This window comes from Petromyzon marinus, chromosome 18, assembly GCF_048934315.1.
Source record: "Petromyzon marinus isolate PM22_M1 ecotype Great Lakes invasive population chromosome 18, UKy_Petmar_22M1.pri1.0, whole genome shotgun sequence".
Taxonomy (NCBI): domain Eukaryota; kingdom Metazoa; phylum Chordata; class Hyperoartia; order Petromyzontiformes; family Petromyzontidae; genus Petromyzon; species Petromyzon marinus.
In genome coordinates this window covers 7224516-7244553 of record NC_133684.1, presented here as the reverse complement: position 1 = coordinate 7244553, position 20038 = coordinate 7224516, and the positions used below count along the sequence as shown (strand labels likewise).

At 51.1% G+C, this 20038-nt stretch overlaps 1 protein-coding gene across 2 annotated transcripts in view; it reads left to right on the top strand.

Moving 5' to 3' along the window:
- LOC116943472 (uncharacterized) overlaps positions 1 to 18269 on the top strand; it is a 115577-nt gene extending 97308 nt beyond the window's left edge. For both annotated transcript variants that reach the window (XM_032956271.2, XM_032956273.2), the window contains one exon: positions 2939 to 18269. In XM_032956271.2, the coding sequence (XP_032812162.1) occupies positions 2939 to 3120 (182 nt within the window). In that variant the 3' untranslated portion in view covers positions 3121 to 18269. The remainder of the gene's footprint in view (positions 1 to 2938) is intronic.
- The last annotated feature ends 1769 nt before the right edge of the window (positions 18270 to 20038 follow it).

Below are 20038 nucleotides of genomic sequence, written 5' to 3'. Positions count from 1 at the left end.
CAGTTTCGATGGGGCTCGTGTGCAGCGGCTGGATGCAGCGTTGCTGCGTGAGGCCATGAGAGACAGTAATGGCTTGCGGTGGGCTTCATCCAGCGGTTGATAGATCCTGGATTATTATGTTCTACGCTAGGACGGGATGTGTTGTGGCAGGGTTGTGGCTTTGAAGTGTGGACTTGCAACGCCCGGAGCAGGGATTGACGGGTAATGATTACACACGCGAACACTCGTTTTTCTAGCCCTTTCTTCCTCCCTCCCGCTCGTATTGTCTCCCTCCCCCTGATCCCTCACGTCTCCCTCCCCCCTTGATCCGCCACGTTTCCTTCCACCCCTGATCCCTCCACGCCTCCGGCCTCCTCTCCACCTTCCCTCGTAAACATCCCAAACCTCCTCCCTCCCGGCGCACGCCAGCAAACCCCCCGTGTGCAACGTTCACCAAATCTCGGCGAAGCGTCGGGCACCGCGCCGTGCAAAAAAAACACGCGGAGAGAGCGATGGGCAACGGGGCGACGTTTCGGGCAAGCGGGCACCTCGTTCCCAGCGCCGGCCGCGGTCGGCCAAACGTCCTCGTGTAAAGCAGCGGAGAGCCCTCTTTAGAGAGAGAGAGAGAGAGTCCTGAGACTCATTTGAGCAAGGCGTGTGTCCACGAATCGGAAGTCTCTCACCTCCGAGTCGTGACGGATCACCTGCGGATGACAAAGCACATTTGTCTCTCCCCAGAACCCTACCCCCCCGTTTCTCCCGAATCTAAAAGAATGGTCTCGCAGTGTTTTGCAACGAAAAATAGAAAAAAAAACTCCGGGTACGTGCGTGTGAACATTTGCGTGCGTGTGTGTTTAATAGTGGGGAGCGGTAGCGTGGGCGGTTAGCGCGCTACGCTACGAATCCGGGCGACCAGAGTTCGATTCCTGCTCACGGCCAACACCAGTGACGATTGATCTGAACCGGTCCTGGGCGTCCCCCTAGGTCGACTCAGCCTTAAATAAGTACCTGGTGTGGTTGTATACATCGCCACTGGGGAGACAAAAGCGGTCGGGCGTGGTGTTGGCCACACACTCCATCGTGTGCCGTGCCGGCCTTCATAGGTTGCTCGCTAACAGCACTTGCCCCAACAGTCTGTTGCAGGCTATACGGGGAATCTTTGTCTTTGTGTGTACGTTATGTTTCATAGATCGCCCAGATTGCATTGTCGGATGGGGAACACGCAGCGTCGTTGGAGCTGAATTAAAATATTTAATCTGATGTTCTCTAAAAATAGTGAGATGCGAGAGTTTAAAGCTTGGCTGGGTAACTGCAGAGCAAATGCCATTCGAGGTGTGTTGTGTGTGTGTGTGTGGTGCTCACTGCTCGCTTATGATCGTTTGGGGAGTATTAGCTAAGCCCAATTGCTAGCATTACCCCTTGCCCTAGCATTAGCCCTAGGGCAAGCATTGCCCCTGGCCCTCATTAATAGCAATACAACAAACACTTGGGCTTCGTATGGGAGGAATCCGGAGAAAACCCACTCCGCATACGATGAACCAGCACTCACCACAGCCCATTCCCTGGCCACATCCCCGCAGGGCCACGCCTGCAGCACCTGGCAAGCCCCGGTGCTGGTGGTGGTGATGATGGTGGTCACCCATCCAAGCGCTAAACCAGGCTCGGTCAACTCTGCTGAGGCTTTGGAGTTCCATCGCGACCGGGGCGCGTTCCGGGTGATTCTTTCGTAAGCCCGCCAAGTGGAAAGCTGGGCGGGGGGAGGGCGGTGTGTGTGGGTCTCCGCGAGTCTCGTGGCGTGATGCACAGGCGCTAAATGCCGCGTGAAAGAGGCGGAATGTTACGGGGCAGCTCCCGGCGGACGCTCTCCTCGCACCAGCACGGCAAGCGGGCGGCGGTCCCACCGTGCGGCGTTGTTGGGACGCGTGATGGCTTCGGCGGAGGCCCGGCAGAGGAAAGCTGGCCACGGCCGTCGTGTTTGCCCCCCAAGATGCGCGCGTTGTTAGGTTTATTTATAGGCGCCGTACGCATCAATCTCGGGATTTCGTGATGCGTGCGCGTAGGGGGGTACGGAGAGGGCGACTCGCTGCGAGAGTTATTTTTTGTTTAACTCCATGATGGAGGCAGCCGGCCTGTAAGTCCAGTACCGTGGAGGCGGCGAGGGTCGGTGGATCGCACTCGTGTTGTGAAACTTCTCCACGTGGGCTCTTGAGGAGGAAGCCATCCTCTGGCTCGCCAGGAGAAAGCGGGGCAGCAAAATGTTGACTCCAGCTGTTCCGTCCCTGCGGGATAGAGTGTTTCTCCCTCGTACGCGTGGATTGTCTCCGGTTTCCTCTCGCGCGTAAACACTCATTCATTGGCCAATAACACGTTCATATGTAGAGGACCGCAGAGCTTGGAGTGGAATGTTGCCGCTTTGCGGTTCCTCCTCGCGCCTTCGAGTCGGTCTCTCTCTAAGAGAGCGAGCGAATCCGGTGCGGCGTGTTACAAGTTGACATTAGTGTATTATTATTATTCATAGAGTACCTCTCGTCTGTTTGTCGACACAGTCTCCACCCACAGCACGGCACTTCTCCCGCGCGCCCACGTGCAAGGGCCTCAAGGCCCCATGCAGCGTGGACGGGAGGCCCCTCTCTCTGCTGCCTGTTGCTGCCGCTGGACTTCCACGTGTTTGTCCCTCTGTAGGAGGGGCGCGCTTTTTGGGTCGGAGACGACTCCAATGGGACGACGGGAGGCGTCTTCCTGATGCGGTTTTTCCAAGCGGAGAGACGCTTGCTTGTATCCACTGTAGCGACTCGCACCTCGTCTACTCGTAAAGCAGTGTTATAACCCGACCGCGCAAGGTGCTTGCGGTGTGCGGGCGCGCAACGTTGGCTCCAGCATCGCGCGCTCTCGCCGGGGTGCGGCGTGGAGATCTTTACGTTGTCGCATTGTGTCCCGGCGTGTGCGTGCGCGCGCGCAGGCGAGAAGCCCTACCGCTGCACGTGGGACGGCTGCACGTGGAAGTTCGCGCGCTCGGACGAGCTGACGCGGCACTTCCGCAAGCACACGGGCGTGAAGCCCTTCAAGTGCGTGGACTGCGAGCGCTCCTTCTCGCGCTCCGACCACCTCGCGCTGCACCGCAAACGCCACATGCTGGTGTGAGGGCCCCGGGGGGGGGGGGGTGGTGAGGGGCCTCCCCCCCCCCCCCCTGTGTGTGGCGAGGCCCTGCGGGTGAGGCCCTGTGGGGGGTTTTGCGGGGCCTGCGTGAAGCCGGTGGAGCAAGGGTCAAGGTTGAGACCTGGCTTTGACGCACTCGGTTTTATCCCAGAGTTCGAGGCCTAGGTTTGAGGCGTGGGATTTCAGCCCCGAGGTTTGAGGCGTGGGTTTTGAGGCCCGGCGTGAGGCGTCGGAGGAGTCGGGGTGGAAAAGCAGCAGGAGGAGGAGGAGCAGGCAGAGGGTTGGTGAATGTTGGATGGACGTTTGCACCGGCGGAGATTGTGCGCGTGTGATTTGTGTCACGCGCACTCACGTGCTTGCACAAGTCCTGCCGCTTTCAACGCACTCGCACCACGTGTACACGCGCTTGCACTTACAGGCGCCCACCTGCACGCACACCGGCTCGCACATGCAGACGCATACACGCAAGTGCACACACAGTGAGTCACGCGTGTGCACGTGCGTGCACGACTTCATGGTGACCAACACACCAAACGCAACAGGTACACTCACACACTCGATGCTCTCGCCACGTCTCGCGCACACAAACTTGCACGAAGAACACACCACATCAAACAGACATTGGTACCATTGGAGGGTGGATACATTTTGGTGGTACCAATTTCTCCATGTGGCCAATAAATGTGAATTTACACACGATAGCATTTTCCTACTGTTTTCACATGAACATATCATCTGTGTTATTAGGGGCGTATCGATGAAATCGATTGATACGGACTATTATTGACTCTCAAACTCAAGGTACAGGCATCAAAATCTCGCCGGTTCGAATTCATATATTCCGTTCTCAATCAAGTGACCCCCCCCCCCTCCGGCCACTAGAGCCTGCTACATTCACCGCACGTGAAAGCAAATGATCAAATCACACCCCAAACGGTGATGGACTTTTCAAGAGATTGTGTTTTGCCAACCACAAGTATCAAGCCTGCCGAGAAGTGAGATGTTACCTGGAGCCGTGTATAAATGAGTACAGAACGACGTACGACATGCAGTGGCGTAGGTTTTATTTAATATAAGATGTGTCGTAACTATGGGTGAAGTTGCTATCGTGGCCTGCTGGACTGTTGACAGTTCGTCAGAGAGTTTTCTGTGCTTTGGTCCGTGGTTATTTACGCCCGGGCTAACAGCAGCAGTGGCAATAGCACAACAATTTACAACAACAACAACCGTTCACCACTAAGTTGCGGTGACGTCACCGCCGCCTCCCCCCCCCCCGTACCAGGCTAGGTGCACTTTGACGTCGTGTGAAAGTGTGGAAGGTTTTGCACGTTGCACGCGCGCACACAATGATAACAGCAGCCCTCGTTCACCGTTCAGTGGCGGTGACCCTCACCACTGGCTCTCGTGCCAGGCTAGGTGCACGTTAAATGTGGTGGAAGGCTCGAAGGTGGGCAGTCATTGATCAGACCCCAGGTGTTATGGGTAAACTTGGTGAGGTGACTGGCATCACCACCTGTTGCGACCCCCAGTTGCACACACACTCACACTCACTCTAGCGACTGCTTATTCAATGAACAATTAAAATAAACTACCTAAACTTATTTATATAAAATTCTATATATATAGTGGCACAGAGAGTTAGCAAAGGCGATTCCGATCCTAGTAATAACACACGGTGTGTATTTGTTTTCTCTTTCTGAACGATGCAGTGAAAAGCGACGTGGATATTGATCAGGCTTGGGGACGTTGTGAATTTTTGTTGTTGTAAATCTAAATGTGACACAACAACAACAACAATCAAAATCCATCACTGCTTCGACGTCGACGACGCCCCAAGGCCTTCGCTCGCCTGACCGGGTGAATTATTTAAAAAAAACATAAAATTCTCGGCTCGGAGTTCAAATTTTTGGACGGGAGCCGAAATATTCGATCCTGGGACCGGAATCTCTTTTGTCGTCGTAATTGTTTTCCTCTTCCCTGAAAAGCACTAACTGCGTTTTATACCGAGTGCCATGCTGCTGAACTGCGTCAGGCGGACGGAATATTTACGATGGCGATGACAACGACGACGACGATGATGATCAGGGTCTAATTTCTCGCGGGATATTTCGAGAGGATTTACCGGACATGGCAGTTGCGCCCGGGGGGGGGTGGGGGGGGGCACGCACTTTGCCCTACTGGAGTAGGTGGCACGTGGCTTGTTCGTAGCCACGGGCATGAGCGAGCGAGAGAAGGTAAACATGATGTGGTGTGCCGGGCGTGGAAATATTTTCCCGGAATAGTTGACACCCGGACGGACCTGGCCTGAAATTAAACCCTGATGATGATGATGACGATGCGATGGTGATGATGACGGTGATGATGATGACGGTGATTATGATGGTGATGATGATGATGGTGATGCTGATGGTGTTGACGATGGCGATGGTGATGATGATGATGGTGATGATGATGATGGTGATGATGATGACGATGGCGATGGTGATGATGATGATTGATGATGATGGTGATGACGGTGACGGTGATGATGATAATAATGCCGCCGCTACTCCTACTGTAAAACTCCTCTTATTCGCGATTATGTCGTTGGGGGGGAGGGCAAACATCAATGTTTCTTTTATCCGTGGGGTGATCTGCAAATTTACTCCACTTGCCCGTGAAAACTGGATAATTGCGGATAATCGTAAGAATAGGAGTACGGATAATAATAACAATAGTTGTCACGGATCGTACGGATCGCGGATAAGAGGAGATTCACAGGACTCCTACTACGACTACTACTACGCTACTGCTGTACAAACTCCCACCAGTATTTCTGATCGCCGCAAGATGAACACGGCACGGAATATGCAAGCGACCCACCCCGCGGCCGCATTGCTCTACGCCGAGAGGCGTCGATGTGCACTGCACCGTCGCGTCGCGAGTGAAACTCACCGCTGTTATTTTACGGGCGGAATCGGAGCTGCATTTGCGTACAAGGCGGGCGGACGCACGGGGAAGCGCTCCCATAGACCTATATAGATACGAATATATATTTTTGTCCTCGTGTGTTTCGCAAACGGGCAGACGGACTTTTTTTGTGGTGGGGGGGGGGGTGGTGGGTTGGGGGGGGGAGCAGGATGTGATGTGAGACTCGGGAAAAACTTTGACCAGATATTTCTCGTTTTTTTTTTGCATTTTGTAAGCACGTTTATCCCCGTTCCTTTCATCCCAAACGCCCCCTAACCCCAATGAGACCGGGGGGGGGGGGCGGGGGGGGGCTTCATTTCTTACCCGACTATTTTCCGGGATGCTGGGAAACTGGAGTCGTCGACGCAATAAAAATTGCGTCGACTCGCAGTGCGCCGCCCCCGCACAGCGCTCGCTCCTCACCCCCGTCGAGAGGAAACGAGCACAGAGGCGCGACAGGAGGAGGAGGAGGAGGAACCAGGGACGAGCAGCAGCCAGGCGGTGAGGAGCCGGTGCCAAATTCCCCCACGAGCTCTGCGGTCCGATCGAATGAGACTGTTTACACGTGGGAGGCGAAACCGGAGCACACCGGGGAAAACCCCATGCGTGCGAGGGGGGAGCGCTGTATCCCCCTTGCACGTGGAGTCGGCACTTTGCTCAACTGCCTTCTCCCGGCCAGCCAGGGTACGGGCATCTCCTCGATGCCCAATGTGAAGGCAGTTTCACAACGTTTGCGTGATCCACCGACCCTTGCCTCCACAGTGCTCGATTACAGGCATGCACCAGCACGTAACTGGTAGCAGCCAGAAGCAGTAGCAAAAGAGAGGCTTTACTGGATGTGGTGTGCCAGGCATAGAAATTTTACCGGTTGCCAATAGACCTGGGCAAACCCGGATGAAATTAAGCCCTGGTGCTATGAATCCCACTCGCGCACCCACTCACCCACCCACTCACCTAACCGCTCAAGTACCCACTCACCTAACCGCCCGCTTACATGCTCAGCTACTCACCTACCTGCACGCCTACTCACTCGCCTTACCCTGTCACCGACACCAAGGCTCCATTCATCACTGCATATTCCCAGGGTCGCTGGTGTGCTTTATGTAGCAACTAAAACCATCGCGAGAGGGAGGGAGGGAGGTGCACGCTGGATGTGGTTTGTCGGCAGGTAAATTATTGTATCAGGTCGGCGACAGACCCGGCTGAAAGTGAGCCCTGTCCACAGCAAGAACCAGACAGCACCGTAGCCACCCACTGGGAAACAGGAAAAATCATTGATTAGCTCCGAAAGATTTTTTTACGAAAGAATTTGTTGGCAGTGATACAAGCGCTCGCTCGAGGTCACGCGACGCAAATTCTTCATGTGGCTATGGCATTGGTGGGTGGTGGGTGGTGGTGGCGGCGGCTGGGATTGGTAGTGTAGAGATCAGCGCGCTGCGCTACAAACCCTGCGCCCCCGAGTTCGATCCCCGCTCACGGCCAACACCAGTGACGATTATCTGAATTGGTCCTGAGCCTCCCCGAGCTCAGCCTCAAATGAGTACCTGGTGCAGTGTGTAAACATTGCTACTGGGGAGACAAAGACGGTCGGGCGTGGTGCTGGCCACCCAGCCTCTCGTGAGCCGTGCCGGCTTTCATAGGCGCTCGCTAAGAGCACTTGCCCCAACACTCTGTTAAGGCTATACGGGCGGATCTTTGTCTTTGGTTGCCCCTACAATTTTCTGGCTCCGGATCCAGGGAACTGTGTGCGTGCATGTGTAGTCCACCGCGGATTTTACAATCGCGTGTAAGGATATTTGGTTTCTTGGCAGTGGCGTTTTATTTTTTATTTATGCGGGGAAAACCTGGCCGAGTCTCGGGGCTCTTTCCCAAGAGGGTCTTGCCACATTGGGATGTTTGGCCCAGGCCAGTTTTTTTTTTTAATTAGGAGTTGTCTTTTGTGAGGATGCTGCTGCTACCATCGCACCGGACTTGCAATCGAGAAGCCGCCGGTTCAATTCCTCCTCCTGGCGCAGCAGTTGAAACAATGCCGCAAGTTTTTTTAAATTCCCCCTCGTCTATAATTTCAACTTTATTTTATTATAACCCTTCACCACCCAACGACAGAATCAATCGAATCGAGTTGACACACCATGGCCAATATGCCACTTGATTTGGATTTTCAGCAAATCGGAGGAATATTGAAAAGCCAGCAGCAACATTTTTGACAAATTTGTCGAACGTTTTGCTGGAGATTACAGCCAGCATCAGCAGGAGTTATCAAAAGTTTACCTTTTACTGAATCATCCCTTTTTATGAGCTCATCCATAGAGTCTGAATCTGCAGAATCCAGAGTGGAGTGAATATGTAGAATCCAAGGCAGAGTGAATCTGTAGAATCCATGGCGGAGTGAATCTGCAGAATCCAAGGCGGAGTGAATCTGCCGAATTTAAGGCGGAGTGAATCTGTAGAATCCAAGGCGGAGTGAATCGACAGAATCCAAAGCAGAGTGAATCTGTAGAATCCAAGGCGGAGTGAATCTGTAGAATCCAAGGCGGAGTGAATCGACAGAATCCAAAGCAGAGTGAATCTGTAGAATCCAAGGCAGAGTGAATCTGTAGAATCCAAGGCGGAGTGAATCTGTAGAATCCAAGGCGGAGTGAATCTGTAGAATCCAAGGCGGAGTGAATCGACAGAATCCAAAGCAGAGTGAATCTGTAGAATCCAAGGCAGAGTGAATCTGTAGAATTCAAGGCGGAGTGAATCTGCAGAATCCAAGGTGGCGTGAATCTGTAGAATCCAAGGCGGAGTGAATCTGCAGAATTTAAGGTGGAGTGAATCTGTAGAATCCAAGGCAGAGTGAATCTGCAGAATCCAAGGCGGAGTGAATCTGTAGAATCCAAGGCGGAGTGATTCTGTAGAATCCAAGGCGGAGTGATCTGCAGAATCCAAGGCGGAGTGAATCTGTAGAATCCAAGGCGGAGTGAATCTGCAGAATTTAAGGCGGAGTGAATCTGTAGAATCCAAGGCGGAGTGATTCTGTAGAATCCAAGGCGGAGTGATCTGCAGAATCCAAGGCGGAGTGATTCTGTAGAATCCAAGGCGGAGTGAATCTGTAGAATCCAAGGCGGAGTGAATCTGTAGAATCCAAGGCAGAGTGATTCTGTTGAATCCAAGGCGGAGTGAATCGACAGAATCCAAGGCGGAGTGAATCTGTAGAATCCAAGGCGGAGTGAATCTGTAGAATCCAAGGCAGAGTGATTCTGTTGAATCCAAGGCGGAGTGAATCTGTAGAATCCAAGGCGGAGTGAATCTGCAGAATCCAAGGCAGAGTGATTCTGCAGAATCCAAGGTGGAGTGAATCTGTAGAATCCAAAGCAGAGTGATCTGCAGAATCCACAGTCGGTTGAGTGAATCAATCGACTGCCTATAATTCACCTCCCACCCCCTCCCGATGTGTAGCCTGGTGCCTGGACCCCTTGTGGCAGTTGGACCGCCTGCGCACCACTATCCTGTTATAGTCACTATCCTGTTATAGTCACTATCCTGTTATAGTCACTATACTGTTATAGTCACTATCCTGTTATAGTCACTATACTGTTATAGTCACTATCCTGTTATAGTCACTATCCTGTTATAGTCACTATACTGTTATAGTCACTATACTGTTATAGTCACTATACTGTTATAGTCACTATCCTGTTATAGTCACTATACTGTTATAGTCACTATACTGTTATAGTCACTATACTGTTATAGTCACTATACTGTTAGAGTCACTATCCTGTTATAGTCACTATCCTGTTATAGTCACTATACTGTTATAGTCACTATACTGTTATAGTCACTATCCTGTTATAGTCACTATCCTGTTATAGTCACTATACTGTTATAGTCACTATCCTGTTATAGTCACTATCCTGTTATAGTCACTATCCTGTTATACTCACGATACTGTTATAGTCACTATCCTGTTATAGTCACTATCCTGTTATAGTCACTATCCTGTTATAGTCACTATCCTGTTATAGCCACTATACTGTTATAGTCACTATCCTGTTATAATCACTATACTGTTATAGTCACTATACTGTTATAGTCACTATGCTGTTATAGTCACTGTCCTGTTATAGTCACTATCCTGTTATAGTCACTATACTGTTATAGTCACTATCCTGTTATAGTCACTATCCTGTTATAGTCACTATACTGTTATAGTCACTATCCTGTTATAGTCACTATCCTGTTATACTCACGATACTGTTATAGTCACTATACTGTTATAGTCACTATCTTGTTATAGTCACTATCCTGTTATAGTCACTATCCTGTTATAGTCACTATCCTGTTATAGTCACTATACTGTTATAGTCACTATCCTGTTATAGTCACTATCCTGTTATAGTCACCATCCTGTTATAGTCACTATCCTGTTATAGTCACCATCCTGTTATAGTCACCATCCTGTTATAGTCACTATCCTGTTATAGTCACTATTCTGTTATAGTCACTATACTGTTATAGTCACTATCCTGTTATAGTCACTATCCTGTTATAGTCACTATCCTGTTATAGTCACTATCCTGTTATAGTCACTATACTGTTATAGTCACTATCCTGTTATAGTCACTATCCTGTTATAGTCACTATCCTGTTATAGTCACTATCCTGTTATAGTCACCATCCTGTTATAGTCACCATCCTGTTATAGTCACTATCCTGTTATAGTCACTATCCTGTTATAGTCACTGTCCTGTTATAGTCACTATACTGTTATAGTCACTATCCTGTTATAGTCACCATCCTGTTATAGTCACTATCCTGTTATAGTCACTATCCTGTTATAGTCACTATCCTGTTATAGTCACTATCCTGTTATAGTCACGCCGGCGACAGATGGTCCCGACAGATGGTCCCCGCGCGCACAGCTGGGCATCCCTGTCACGTGTGGCAGGGATCTGCTGCCCCCCCCCCCCCCCTCCAGCCACCACAGATACCCCTCGCTACCCCCATTGATTCTACTCATCTCCCTATAGATCCCCCTTCTACTGATCCCACTCACACCCCTTTGATCCTCCTCGCTCCCCTATATAGATCCCCTTTACCGCCTATAACACCATCGTTTTAGGCATGTTAGTCAGTCCCATTTCCCGAAACGTCGCCCATTATTTATTTGCATTTAATGCCACGGTGCTGATTAACGGTCGTGAGATCGGGCGCCATCCGGACGATTTATATGGCAAGTGATGCCGTGTCTGTCTGTGTGTGTGCAGTGTTACACCCGGGGAGCGGCGGTGCAACGGTTAGCGCTACGCTGCGCCGGGAACCCGGCGACCCGAGTTGAATCCCCTTGCCCACGGTCACCAACACCAGTGACGATTGTCAGATAAGCTCTCGCCGGTGTTGGCGATGAGCGGGAATCGAACGCGGATCGCTGGGTCCGCAGTGCGCTAACCACTGCGCCACCGCTCCGCGCAGATCTGGTCCCAACGTGCGCACGCACCGGATTATAAGACGCACCTCCTGCTTTGCCCTTAAAATAGAGCGGGGGGGGGGGGGTGGAAATGCGTCTTATAATCCGGCAAATGCCCCCGGGATAAATGATCGATTAATATCTAGCGATTACCATGACCGATAACGTGCATTGAATGGATTTCAGTGAAATAATCGATTATTTCCCAATTGTCCGTCCTAGAGGACAACGTCCAACCGAGGAGACGGAGCGAGCAAAGTCAGTTCACGTGCGGGTGCCGGGCGCATCATTTTTGCAACCCGCGGCACCGCGAGGAATGCGAATGGGCAGCGGCGTAGGGAGAATTGGGAGGCTCTCATCCAGCAGTGGATCGACAATGGCTGATCGCTCACGATGCGTCGTGACTAGATGACGGTACGTCAATCGATAACATCGTGAAATTGAATCGTTATTTCGAATCGTGCTACGTGTGTGTGGGGAGCGGCAGTGTGGGTCGTAGAGCCAACATCGCTGGCGGATATCTGAACCGGATCTTGGGCCTCCCCTAGGTCGACTCAGCCTTGAATGGGTACCTGGTGCGGTGTGTAAACATCGCCACTAGGAAGACAAAAGCGGCCGGGCGTGGTGCTGGCCACCCACCCCTTCGTGCGTGTGCCGTGCCGGCCATCATTGGTGCTACTCGCAAACAGCACTTGCCCCCACCAGTCTGATAAAGGCTACACGGGAGATCTTTGTCTTTGTGTGCGCGTGCGCGCGTGTGCGTGTGTGGATCGCATTTCGCGAGCCGTGGCGAAGCGAAGCAGCTGGAGCGTGGCTGTGCGGTTGGGCCCCCCGGTATCTCTGCTGCGTCTGTCTGTCAGGACGGGGGGGGCGGGATGAGGGGGGAGGGCGGCCAATGCCCCCCCCCCCCGATTTGTCTGGAGCCCCTCACCCCTTCCCCCATCTCCTGGCCTTTTATGGGTGACGGGTGAGTGGAGACGAAGCCGGGAGAGGTCCGGCCAGGTTTTTTAATCTCCTGCTTTGCTTGGGACTGGTCCCAGCGGTACCATTCGGTGCCTGGCACTTCACACCTTCCCACCCCATGCCTCTCCCTTTACCTCCTCCACGGCAGCTCCCACACCGCCTTTCTTCTACTCCGCCTCTCACGCGCACCAACGCGCTCAGCCTCACCCCGCTCCGACACGAACTTAATCGTTCACTCATCTGCTCGCTCACTCACCCACTCACTCGGTCGCTGTTTCATTCAATCGCTAGCCCATTCACTCACCTATCCACCCAACAATTCACTCACGCTCTGGGCAACCCACCCCACTCACGTTTGTTGTTGTAACTTTGTGACCAATACCTTACTGGACATCTGTGAACAAGAGCTTCATAGCTAATCGGATTCCTCCAGTCTAAATAAAGATTTCTGATTCTCGCACCCACTCTTTTAATCACTGACACACCCACCCTAGTAGCCTCCTCCACATGCCTCCTGCACGCATTAAACAGGGACAGGCGTGGGAATTTCAGCACCGTGCAGATTTGGAGCTGGGGACGAAAGGAACCCAACAACCATTACCCACGCTTTACCCCACCTCCTGCACCCAGCCAGCCAGCACCACCTAGCTCCTCACTTGACTCGCAACCGCCCTTACACTCACCCAGAGCTATCCCACCGTCTCGCTAAAGTTTGCATCACATCCACGCTTCCACTTCTGCCTGTGAGCTGCTTCCACCGCAAAGTTGGTAGGTAACACTAGCACAGTCACCCCCCCCCCCCCCCACGTCCCTCCCTCTCTCTTAGCTGGATCACTTTCACACGAAGAGAAGTGCTGTGCCCCAGGGATTAATTTTGTCGCTAAATATTTTCCGGGCCGCTGACCCAACTGCAGGTAGCGGCATGTGACTGGTAGCCGCAGCCGTCGCGAGACGGACACTGGACGTGGTGTGCCAAATTGCTGAAATCTATTTATCTTTTTCTTTTCTTTCGTGGGTCGCCGACCCGGACATGCAAACGTAAAGGCGCAGCCCCTGCAATTGCTGCGCTCACGTCAATGCCAGGGGGCAAGGGGTAGGCGGAGGGGGGGGCTCCAGATTGCCCCCCTAAACGGTATTTGTCAGCCTACGCTTTCACGTTGGCCAGACGTTTTGGAAGCGGCGGGGTTACCCACAGGTTACCCCCCCCCCCCCCCCCACAGCACGCGACTTCTAACCAAGCGGGCCCGGTTGTGCCCCTGGTTTTTTGTATTCATTTTTTTCCGAATGAATCGTCGGGCTCCGCCGGAGGGTTTCCGTTGGGGTTTGTCCGGCGACGGGCGGGATCGCGACAGGAGCCGTGGACTCTTCCGATTCTCTCCGCTTGCGTCTTGGAATTTCTCGTTCCTCCTCCTCCTGCACTGAATTTCTTTCTGCCCGTCCGTCGGGAGTTCCATTCGTTTCGCTGAGCGACGCGAGAAATGTGCCAAACCCGGAACGTCCCGGGCCGCCTCAACCCTCATCCCTCCTCCTCTTCCTCTTCGTTCCGTCCCTCACTTCCTCATTACCCTCTTCTTCATCCCGCTCCTCTCACCACCCCGCCTGCCCCTCCTACTCCTTGTGCCAGCCTTGACCGTCTCATCTTAAGACTCCCCTGGGCCCGTGATAGGGCAACTTGGTGGATGAGTGGAAGAGGTTAGAATCTGAACTTTGTGTCCGACTCGGACGCTTAGCAAATGAATAAAATATTAATGTGATGGTACTGCGTTGGCAGTGGTGTACAAGCACAAGCTGAACAACACGAACAAGGACATCAACTTTAAACACGAATACGACCACGAATCTCACCACCTCCACCGTGAACGCAAGCGGTGGAACTTCAACTTTTGTCCCGTCTCGCTGCATCAGCCGCATTACGGCGCGGCCGTTTGGTTCCAGTTTCCCGCACTGGACGGACGACGGAATGGCCCCGAAATCCACCCACCACCGATTCCCAATTCGCCTTGTCCGAAGCGCGCGCAGTGGTGTCGCATTCTGCGGCATTCTGCTCGGTGTGGCGACGGCCCGCGACTCGCGGACGGCGGTGAGGTGGTGGTGGTGGTGTTCGCTCGGGTGCCGGTTTCTAGGAACGAGGGTGTTGATTCGTGCGCTCTCCAGGTCGGCTCTCGACCTCTCAAAGAGCGCACTGCCATTGTGAATGGGGGGAACATTTTCCGAGTTGTGTCTTGTTTCACGTTTTGGCTTTCGAGTTTTATATATATAAACGATGTACAAACACCTTGTTTCGTGAAATCCCGAGCACAGGTTTCCCTCGCCCTACGCGGGGTCGGTTTGTGCAATTTCGCGTCGATGCGGCTCACTTATCTATACCCAAAATTCGCTCTGTGCGGTTTGAATTCACCCATTTGCGACTGTGCGGTCGGACGTGAGACAACGTTGCGTGTGTACTGTGTGTATACTGTGTGTACTGTGTGTGTGTGTGTGCTGTGTGTACTGTGTGTGCTGTGTGTGTACTGTGTGTGTACTTTGTGTGTTGTGTGTGTACTGAGTGTGTACTGTGTGTGTGTGTACTGTGTGTGTAATGTGTGTGTGTGTACTGTGTGTGTGTACTGTGTGTGTACTGTGTGTGTGTACTGTGTGTGTACTGTGTGTGTACTGTGTGTGTTGTGTGTGTACTGTGTGTGTACTGTGTGTGTACTGTGTGTGTGTGTACTGCGTGTGTACTGTGTGTGTACTGTGTGTGTGTACTGTGTGTGTGTACTGTGTGTGTACTGTGTGTGTGTACTGTGCGTGTACTGTGTGTGTGTGTGTACTGTGTGTGTACTGTGTGTGTGTTGTGTGTGTACTGTGTGTGTGTACTGTGTGTGTACTGTGTGTGTACTGTGTGTGTGTGTACTGTGTGTGTGTGTACTGTGTGTGTACTGTGTGTGTGTGTTGTGTGTGTACTGTGTGTGTACTGTGTGTGTGTACTGTGTGTGTACTGTGTGTGTGTGTACTGTGTGTGTGTACTGTGTGTGTACTGTGTGTGTACTGTGTGTGTGTTGTGTGTGTACTGTGTGTGTGTACTGTGTGTGTGTTGTGTGTGTACTGTGTGTGTGTACTGTGTGTGTGTACTGTGTGTGTACTGTGTGTGTACTGTGTGTGTGTACTGTGTGTGTGTGTACTGTGTGTTTACTGTGTGTGTACTGTGTGTGTGTACTGTGTGTGTACTGTGTGTGTGTACTGTGTGTGTACTGTGTGTGTGTACTGTGTGTGTACTGTGTGTGTGTGTACTGTGTGTGTACTGTGTGTGTGTACTGTGTGTGTGTACTGTGTGTGTACTGTGTGTGTGTGTGTACTGTGTGTGTACTGTGTGTGTGTACTGTGTGTGTACTGTGTGTGTGTACTGTGTGTGTACTGTGTGTACTGTGTGTGTGTACTGTGTGTGTACTGTGTGTGTGTACTGTGTGTGTACTGTGTGTGTGTACTGTGTGTGTACTGTGTGTACTGTGTGTATGTGTACTGTGTGTGTACTGTGTGTGTGTACTGTGTGTGTACTGTGTGTACTGTGTGTGTGTACTGTGTGTGTACTGTGTGTGTGTGTACTGCTTGCGCTACTCGGTAGGCAGCTGGCTCCACGTGTAGTTTCACTTTGTGAGCTTTATTTTGGAAGGTATCTACGACTACCGCATAGAGCGAGGGAAACCTGTCATATGATGATAGGTTGACGTTTCAGGCAATGACCTTTTCAAGTATAGAGAATGGGGCAGATCAACTTGTACTTGGAGGCCATACTTCACAGGGTGAAAACGCTGCCCTTTCTCTCATCTGAAGCAGGGTTATTGCTCGAAACGTCAGCAAATTAAATTTCATTCTGTTGCAAGCCCTGATACCGTATTCTCCGGATTATAAGACGCACCCCATTACTTGCGCCCCCGGCGTCAATAAAGTTAAACAAATCCAGCCACACACAGACAGACGCACTCAAACGGGCACACACTTACCAGATGATATCAACCAGATTATATAAGACACAGCCTCAACTTTTACTTAAAAATTCAGGGGTGAGGAGTGCGGAGGGGGGGGGTAGTGCGTCTTATATATGGGAGAATACGGTAATGATGCTTTTTTTTGGTGGTGAGCATATCATGTGTTCGATCAGGGACTACACAACCCTGTGCCGCTAAACCCTGACCCCCTAAACCCCTAACGACCTTAACTCTGACCCCCAGCACAGTTAAATCGCTCATTCATACATTGTGCAACTGTGATTCGAGAGCAAACGCTCAAGCATTAGATCAGCATGATCTGGATGGGGCCCGTCTCTCCCAGATACTGCCGTTTTATTTGTTGTTATATTTACAGATGTATTTATTTATTTTAGTGAAGGTATGAACAGAAGCCAGACTGGTCCGATGATTGGGACTTTGTGGCCCCGTTTGTGTGGCTTACGTGGCCCCGTTTGTGTGGCTTACATTGAGCCCTCCGAGATATCAAAGTGCTGGATTTGAACAAATTTTTTGTATTTTTCAACTCTTTTTTCCACACCAAATATTCATTTGGATCTAATTTAATATTTAGAATTGTTCTTACCGGTACTCACCACTCATACAATGAATTGCGTGATCTCATACTACATTTCCCTCTCTCCATCTCTCATTCTAAGCCTAACCCTGACCCAGAGATCCTATCCTTAATCCTGACCCAAATACCCTAACCCTGACCCAGATATCCTATCCTTAATCCTGACCCAGAGACCCTAACCCTGATCCACAGACCCTACCCCTGACTCAAAGATCCTATCCTTAATCCTGACCCAGAGACCCTAATCCTGATCCAGAGACCCTAACCCAGACCCAGAGACCCTACCCCTGACTCAGAGATCAAATCCTTAATCCTGACCCAGAGACCCTAACCCTGATCCAGACCCCCTAACCCAGACCCAGAGACCCTACCCCTGACTCAGAAACAGGATCCTAACCATAACCCTCGCACTAAATCAACCTCGTTTCAATGTCATCCTGACCATGACCTTAACCCTCACCGTACCTCTAACCCTCACCTTGACAACTAACCCTGACCCTATCCCCTCTTCCCTGTGGTTCTCCTAGCCCCAAGCCCGGCACCCTCGAATACCTCCCCCCTACGCTTGCAAAAACAACGTCGACCCCCTTACTTTATAGACGGCGGGCGTGCGATTACTCGAGTGAGTTTATTGGTTGTGTATATTCCGTACACAAGATTCGCTAAAATTTCCGTTGTTTTTTAACAGTACTTGCTCCCGTGCACTGTGTTGTACATATGGTATATTGGTACATTTCCCCCCACCCACCACCATCACCACCCTATCTCCTTTTTGACTGAATTGGTAACGGAATTTGTTAATTGTTAGTTTAACAAATAACACACGCGCGCGCGCAGAGTTACGCGAAAGAAAACAAAATTATTGTGAATGAAGACGTTGAGAGACAAGTGTGAGAAGCTACGAAACCCGTTACTTTTGGGTGGGGTGGTGGCTTGTTTAATTTTCAATTAAATTTATTTCGATTGAACATTATTCTTCGGAGTTTGTAATGCGCGGCAAGCAAAAAAAATCTGCGCCTCTTAAAAAAAACACACACACACATGCGCGCGTGCGTGCGCGCGCGCACGCGTGCGCGAAGATTGAACGTGAATTCAACTGTGAAACAAGTCCAAGTCGGTTCTCCCTCGGTTATGCTTATATTTGTTTGTGACGCACAGAGGCAGACGGAGCCGTCCATGGACAAAATAAAATAAAAAGTTTTGTACTAAATGTCGTCGGTCCTCGTTCAATGCGACCTCGTATCTCTCGCTCTCTCTCTGTGTGTGTCTCTTTCCTGCACAATATAATGTTATCAGCATCATCATCGAATGAAAAATAAGAATAGGTTTTACCCTTTCTGGGAATAAAGGAGGTGTTTTAAGGCGGGAATCCATACTCTTTGGTTCTTTCGGTAAAGTCACGTAGGTATAAAATTTATTTTATTTGTATTTTAAGGCCTTGACACAGAGGCGTTGTCTTTCTGTTTGTCTAAGTGTATGCCTCTCTCTGTGTCTCTGTGTGTCTCTTTCTGCGTGTGTGTCTGTCTGTGTGTCTCCGTGTCTGTGTTTTGTCTCCCTCTCTCTCAAATTTAGCAATCTTTGAAAGAACGTTAATCAACCAGGTAGGGTGTTGACTGTTGTGTTAGACGACTCTGTGTTATATTGCATTATATTTCTAAGTTTGTTTGCTTATTCATTCTTACCTGATGATGGTTGCTTGTGTTTCAATCGAAACGTCGTATTCTATTGTTATTTAAATTATTTTCTTTCTACTTGACTTTTTACCGAAAAACTTTACCGAAAGAATCAGAGTAATAAGTAGATACCTTTTGCAAAGAATCGTCCTCCTTAACCACACGCACTTGTCGTGAACATACAAACAAAACGTGCTCTGATAATGGTTTTGAACATCTTAACACCTGTTTTATTGCAAGAAAGGGTAAAATCTATTCTTAAGTTTCATTCTTTGATTATGGAAAAAGGTCACATGATATAGCATCATCATCGCGATCATTATCAGCATCGCCATCATCACCGTCATCACCATCATCATCACCATTATCATCAGCAGCAGTTAGGTTTGCTTGAACAAATAGGCAATGATCCTTTCTGTTAAGAATTGGTGACCGAGATGAGTTGAATCACTTGTGTGCAGGAGTTGATGGCAGACTGTCTAAATGACTGGGTCCCTTTGCTATCGCACCTCATCGATGGTCCCCCTCGTCACCCACAAACTCCCTCGTCGCCCACATCCACCCTCGTCATCCACATCCACCATCGTCACCCACAAGCACCCTCGTCACCCACATCCACCCTCGTCATTCACAACCATCCTTGTCACCCGCAACCACCCTCGTCACCCACAACCACCCTGGTCACTCACAACCACCCTTGTCACCCACAACCACCCTGGTCACCCACATCCACCCTCGTCATCCACAACCACCCTGGTCACCCACATCCACCCTGGTCACCCACATCCACCCTCGTCATCCACAACCACCCTGGTCACCCACATCCACCCTCGTCATCCACAACCACCCTCGTCACCCACATCCACCCTCGTCATCCACAATCACCCTCGTCACCCACATCCATCCTCGTCACCCACATCCACCCTCGTCACCCACATCCACCCTCGTCATCCACAACCACCCTGGTCACCCACATCCACCCTCGTCATCCACAACCACCCTGGTCACCCACATCCACCCTCGTCACCCACAACCACCCTCGTCACCCACATCCACCCTCGTCACCCACAACCACCCTCGTCACCCACATCCACCCTCGTCATCCACAACCACCCTTGTCACCCACATCCACCCTCGTCATCCACAACCACCCTGGTCACCCACATCCACCCTCGTCACCCGCAACCACCCTTGTCACCCGCAACCACTCTCGTCACCCACATCCACCATCCCCCTAATTTCCGCCCGCCCGCCATAAGTCACTCTCTCCCCACCTCCTCATCCCACGCACCCCAGAAGTGGGTAA